At 37.2% G+C, this 6527-nt stretch overlaps 1 protein-coding gene across 1 annotated transcript in view; it reads left to right on the top strand.

Annotated features, from left to right (window-relative positions):
- The first annotated feature begins 1264 nt into the window (after positions 1 to 1264).
- LOC107570384 (paralemmin-2-like) overlaps positions 1265 to 6527 on the top strand; it is an 8595-nt gene continuing 3332 nt past the window's right edge. The window contains exon 1 of the mRNA XM_016256613.1: positions 1265 to 2283. Coding sequence (XP_016112099.1) covers positions 1638 to 2283 — 646 coding nt within the window. The 5' untranslated portion in view covers positions 1265 to 1637. The remainder of the gene's footprint in view (positions 2284 to 6527) is intronic.

The raw sequence follows: 6527 nt of genomic DNA, 5'->3' as shown, positions 1-6527 counted from the left end.
ACATGCTTTCACCACTAGAGGGCCTTGAAGACTTGGGTCTTTGTAGTTTATCTTTGTAGTAAATCTGTAGTTTAGTAAGAAAACAAGTTGCATTTTGATGGTGGGGGTGTCTGCACTCTTGAGCGAGACTCATGGTTAGACGCCTTCAGTTAATTGTTCTCCACTGATCACTAATTAGGCTTGCACCAATACAGTATAAATACATTCAACTGCAGGCAACCCCTCATTACCAAGCTATGATTAAAACACACAATTGTACTTGTTGCCCACAGATGTTAAAGAAATAGTTCACCCACGGTGAAAATACTGTCATTATGTACTTAACCTTGTGTGAAATAAGTGTGCTCCGCTTTTCAAGTTCATGTTTATGAGTTGGAAAGTCATAATTATGACGTCAATTGTGTTCAAATCAGTTCGGTTGCATAAGCTGCTGGTGAACCTTCTATATAAAACTATAAGACTCTACTTCTACAAAATGACAAAGAATGTGCATCAAGTGGCAGAGGATTTCGTATTTTCTACTCCTTTATAAAAGTTGCAATGCCTATACCCAAAACATGCTTTTAAAAAGAGTATTTGTTATGAAAAGAATATACTTAAGTGCAAACTGAACGTAATGTTTTCAGACACTTAACTGCATGTTAATTGCAATTAAATGAAAATGTATTACAGTTTAAATTCAAAATAAATGCAAGTAGCTTAATGTTAGTGTGCTGTTTTTGACTCACTAGGATTTAGTAAATATTTAATCAAAATATGTAATTTCATAATTCTATTGTCTTTTAAAGTTTGTTAAGGTGCACTGATAAACATTTAGGATAAACTAAAATGTACTTCAATATCATTTCTATTCAAACTTGTATTTTATTTATTGAAATATATTAGTAATACACATTTGTAAAGATGAACTAGCAATTTAGTACATTCAAAATACTGTATATTATCTTATATTTGAATGCCCTTTCATTAATATTATATTATCTGCAAGTACAATTTTTTTTTTAAATCTATTTTTTAGGTTTGAAGATTTGACACTACAATGCAAAACAATTAAATGCAGCTATTTTTCAAAAGGGTTTTTTTTTTTTACCTGTCTAACTGCACAATTTTATAGTTAGTTGCATTTTCATTATTTGCATTAGTATTGTTTTTTATTTCTCCCCTTCAACCTATTTTAAGTTGCAAGCCTACACTGTAGAACCACTGGTTTAGATGAATCCAATTAGCTGCCTCAGAACTAGCTCTGGGTGCTTTTGTATTTTACCAAGCAGTTTTATTTTTCAATGGAAGCTGTTATTAATAACTCTAAAATTGCAATTTGTCAAATATAAGAGTAATGCTGCATTTCCATAAAATCAAGAAAAATGTGTGTCGAGTGTGTCGTCAACTAAGCTTACATCAGCATACAGCGGTTACTGGCAACAGCGTAATAACAGTGCAAAGGGTAGGTTGAATTTGTTTTTTGGCTCTGATTTTAATGCCAATTTATGAGACTGTACAAATATTGCATGCACGTAGTGACATCACTGAAAAACCCATTAATAACAAGCATGTCACATTTCAGTAATGCATGATAGGCCACCCTGAGTAGACATTAACCCACAATTATCTGCACTCTTCCCCAAGCATTATACGCCATGGAGATCAATGTCGAGAAGGACCGGAAAACGGGCACCACCAAGATCCTCTCGGCCTCGGCGGTCAGCCCGCGGGACGCTCACCAGAGGGGCGTCAAAGTCTACGACGACGGCTGCAAAGTGATCTACGAGGTGCGTTCTGGGGGATCTACTACACTGGAGAACGGCACGCACCCCTGGAGTCCCGGCGAGGTGGACGAGCTCATGCAGCAAGTCGGCCAGTCCCAAGCACGAAGCGATGGAGCCCGGGTCACTGTCACACCGGCTGAGTCCCAGCCAACGGGAGAACAGCTGAGCTCCAAGCAAGACAAAAAACAATCCCCTGGGAAAGGCTACGAAGGCGAGGTAACGCAGACTCCACAAGCCTCCGCCGACAAACCAGTGACCATGATCTTCATGGGCTACCACAGCGTCGAGGATGAGGAGGAATCCAAGAAGCTGCTTGGCTTTGATGGCACCATCAAGGCCGAGATCGTCCTCATCGACGAGGACGATGAGAAATCTCTCCGGGAGAAGACCGTCACTGATATCTCCACCATCGACGGCAACGCCGCAGACCTCGTGTCGGGCCGGCCTCTGTCCGACACCACCGAACTCTCTTCAGAAGGCAAGGATGAAAGCTCGACCAAGGAACTGCCACCCACAGGTATTGAAAAGAAAAAACGCTGCCAGTGCTGTGCTGTCATGTGACCTTTCTCCCGCAACTTCTCTTTCCTGGAGCACATTCACCAAGGCTCTGCCTTCCTTAAAAACCAATCTCACCCTGTTACTAACAGCACCTTCACCTCTGTGACGTGAGAGAAGTCCGCTTCTCGCTCTTTCTGACCTGTTTTCCACAGATCGTCTGGTTCTCTTGATGTAAGGTTGTACGATTCAGAGGGAACATCTTTAGGAGAAGATCTGCTGGCCGATAGCAAAACATACACTCTTAAAAATGAAAGTTCTTTGTTGGAACCTTAGACCTTTAGCATCCATGGAAACTTTCCATTGTACAAAAGGTTCTTCACAAAAAGAAAAATGGTTATTTTAAGAACTTTAAGAGGAGGAACCCAAAACGGTTCTTCTATGGCATCACTGCGAAAAAAAACACCTTTTGGAACCATCATTTTTAAGAGTGTCTGTGAAAGGTTTGTACCTTTTATTATTTTCCTTTATTTAATTATCCTTCGAGATGGCATATAGATGAAAAAGCCAAAAAAATTATATGTAAATGTACAACAAAATCAATAGAAGACTTCACCCTAGTTGTCCAATATAAGGTTAGATCATTTCATAGAACTTCTTACAATGGTGTAGCATAGATTACAAAGATATGGTCCATAAATGTCTATCCCATTTGATATTTCATACAATATGGAAACAAAAAGTAGATCCATGCAACATAAGGATGTTTGACCATGTTGTGCAGTAGCCTTACGAAGCCTTCAAATTACCTTAAATGTTGGTTGTCCAAGATATTTTTGTTTACAGATCCAGATTTATTTTTCCCAACAAAAATGGAGAAAATGTACATATGCTCACTTCATTACACAAACTGATTTACTGAAAGACATTTGCCCTTCTGTGCCTCTGTATCCTGATATATAACAGGATTTTTACCATTTTTCATGTTTTAAGCTGCAAAAAGACAGTGGTTATTAAATAGAAAAAAAATCAGATCAGCTGGATCTTTCAAAGAGCTGCTCAGAATGGGCTCGGCACTGCCATATGTGTGAATGCACATCTTAGAGAATGAAAAGCATTGGTGTGACTCTAGATTACATGCACTGTGGAGGTAAACAAGGTGCTACATATATTTGGATCTATTTGATATTTAGCTGAAAATGCAGTGCACAATTTGTGCAAATAGTGTTCCAGCAAACCAATCTTTATTTAAAACTATTAACTGACACTCAAATTCAAACCATGCATCATCTTAGGCATTACTTCACTTTGATGTTAAATAGCAAATATTTTGTGAGAGAAAAATATTAAGAATGATATTAAGAATCTGTGTTCAAAGAAACGTTACTATTGTACATAAATAGCCCACTAGTGCTTATTTTTCATAATCAAATATGAAGTCACAGAGATTACGGCTGCATATGTATAATATGCCTGTAGATAAAAGAATGTACATATATTACACTCAAAATGAGTGTTTAATCCACATTTATTTCTATAGTGGTTGAAATCTGCAAGTGTTTTTAATAAATGCACATTGTTTCACACTTCAATACAATACCGATAAATCCCAAGACTTCTCAGAGTGATCATAAAGGACATATTTCTGAGTAAATTTTTCTCCTTTCACTAATACCAGCTGCCTTGCTGTTTCTGTATTCATAAATCTTGCCGCATTACAGAAGAACTTGTTTTAGTGCCATACATTTTTGTAAAAATAATGTTCAGATAGGAAAATTAAAAGCCAGCTTACCTTATATTTACAATGAACAAAGATATTAAAAAGGAAATGAAAAGTCATCTTCCCTTTCAGGCATAACTTAAAACATGAATTACATTTCACCCAAACTTAATTGAAGATAAACCTAGAAAAAATCATTAATTAGTGTAAGTACAATTATGCATGTACAAAACATTTCATTAAAAAAAATTAGTAATTTTTTGTCACATTTTGGAATTTTTTTACAAGACCTTACCGTTTTTGACGATTGTTTTTACAATAAAAAATGTATTTAAAACAGTAATAGCCAAAATAATAAAGTTAAATATGCAGGCCTAGTTCATGTATAATGGCCAATGACATTCATTATGCTTTGACATGCTACAGAGAACTTACTGGAACTTTTTTTGTTTTTGTCTTTGTCATAAGAGTGTGCTCGTGTAGCTACAAATCAACTACAGGCAATGTCATGTATGAAGGTCGCACCTGAAATGATTCTGTAATCGGTGCCAAAACAAACTCAAAGTTCACCTATTCAAGCTTAAAGACCCCATTAAAATTGTTTGAGGAGTACGGTTTCCTTTCATGAGTTGACATATTTCCTACTGAAACAGGAAGTTGGGCAGGATGTTAGCTGATGTCACAGCCCACCAATCCCAAAGAGTTGGGGCTTTTGCCCTGTTAGTTTTGGCTCTTAGCCCCTACTGATGCTGTAACTGCACCAACAACTCCATCTCATGAGGAAACTATTCTACGAGTTGGTGATTTTGCATAACTTTATACATTCTGATTCATATGAAAATTAATTAGGGAAATGTATTTATTAGGGGGGGACAGATCATACGAAACATACAAATAAGACACGAGTACAACCTTACATGTACTTATTTCTGTCAAACTGCCCAAATATAAAATAGAATTGAATTCTCATGAGACTCTATTGAATTTTCCATGCAGATGTCAATTAATTAGTCATTTCGCTCAAACAAAATTAAATTTCAGAACTGAATTCCCATGAGCAAAGAAGGCAGGTTGCATGCTTCATAACATGCGTCAACCGAGTAACTACCATTGATGTGAATGATAACAGATAGCTCAAGTATGCTTGAGCAGAACCTTGATGTGCTACATGCTATTGCAGGTGGGGTAACACTTTATTTCGATAGTCCACTTTAGACATTCTATTAACAGTAAGTAACTTTGCAACTACATGTCAACTAGCAGTTAGTAGAGTATTAGTAGACTGTCTGCTTAATATCTTCTAACACTTTCTTTGTCAACTTATTCTACTAACCCTAAACCTACCCTAAGTCTACTCTGAGAGTTGGTTGACATGTAGTTGCAAATTAATGAGAATTAGTTGACATGTAGTTACAAAGTTACTTATAGTTAATAAAATGTCTGAAGTGGACTATCGAAATAAAGTGTAACCGCAGGTGGCATTCCGGCAGAGGTATATTCTCATTAATGAGGATTTTACTGGGCAGAAACAAGTCATCAATATTTTTCCACAGCAAATTTGAATGCATTTATCTGGTAAATGTTTGTTTTTTAACCTTTAGGAGTACACTAGCGTAGATGGCCATGACGCTAACAAACATGGATTTTTATTTTTTTATTCATGGGGTCTTTAAGGTTGAGCATTTCATGTTTGAATCTGTTTACACAATGTAGGAATACCAGCTCCATAAAACATTAATGCTCCCAGAGTACGGCTAGTGTCAGTGTTGTCTATCAGGATCTTTCAGCCTCAAACTGCCAAACAGCTCTTATTCAGTTTTGGACTTTAATGTGGTGGTGTGGCTCCCATATGAGCTCTGATCTGCCATGAAATTACTGCTGTGCTTCTTCATTGAGATTCTGCTGTATTTTCCTGAAGTGTAATTTTTAATTGTTCCACTTTGCTTATACCTTTTTTAATGATGATAACATTCTCTGTCTGTAACATATCATTCTTTCTTCTCTCTCACACACTCTCTCCTGTACGGACTGCCAGCAGCACTGCTGTAACATTGGCTTTAAGTTATTTCTTTTTCCTTTGTATGGTATACTTAGTCCAATAAACAGCATTTTTTTCCCAACGTGCCTACCCTCCTGTGTCTGTGCTATGGTTCTTTCTCTAACTAATGTCTCATCATCGGGACACTACTAGCACTTTCCCTAGCCGTAATCTCATCCCTCACCCATTTCTGGGCAGCACTAACTCCAGCAGGGTCTGTGTCTTTAGCTCGTCTCTCCAGATGTGAATGAGATGTGCTGATGTGTCTGCCCCGCTTCACAGATTGCATGAACAGCAAGTTTAACCCTCACCAAATCTGTTCCCTCGCTCACAATTAAAGGCTGACACCCACTGAGGAGATCTGAGTTTGCTACAGGTTTGTGAGAGTCGTCATATCGGTAGGTTTAGAAACCACTGAGAAAGCAGAAATAGTGGCATTTTCCAAATGAGTAGTATATTTGTCTTGGTTTCCAGAAAAAAATAAATAAATAAAAAAAAAAAAATTATA

Source organism: Sinocyclocheilus grahami, unplaced genomic scaffold (assembly GCF_001515645.1).
Source record: "Sinocyclocheilus grahami isolate Dianchi unplaced genomic scaffold, SAMN03320097.WGS_v1.1 scaffold1451.1, whole genome shotgun sequence".
In the NCBI taxonomy this organism is placed as follows: domain Eukaryota; kingdom Metazoa; phylum Chordata; class Actinopteri; order Cypriniformes; family Cyprinidae; genus Sinocyclocheilus; species Sinocyclocheilus grahami.
The sequence above is the reverse complement of the archived record's forward strand: the minus strand, read 5'-3'. Positions and strand labels throughout refer to the sequence as shown.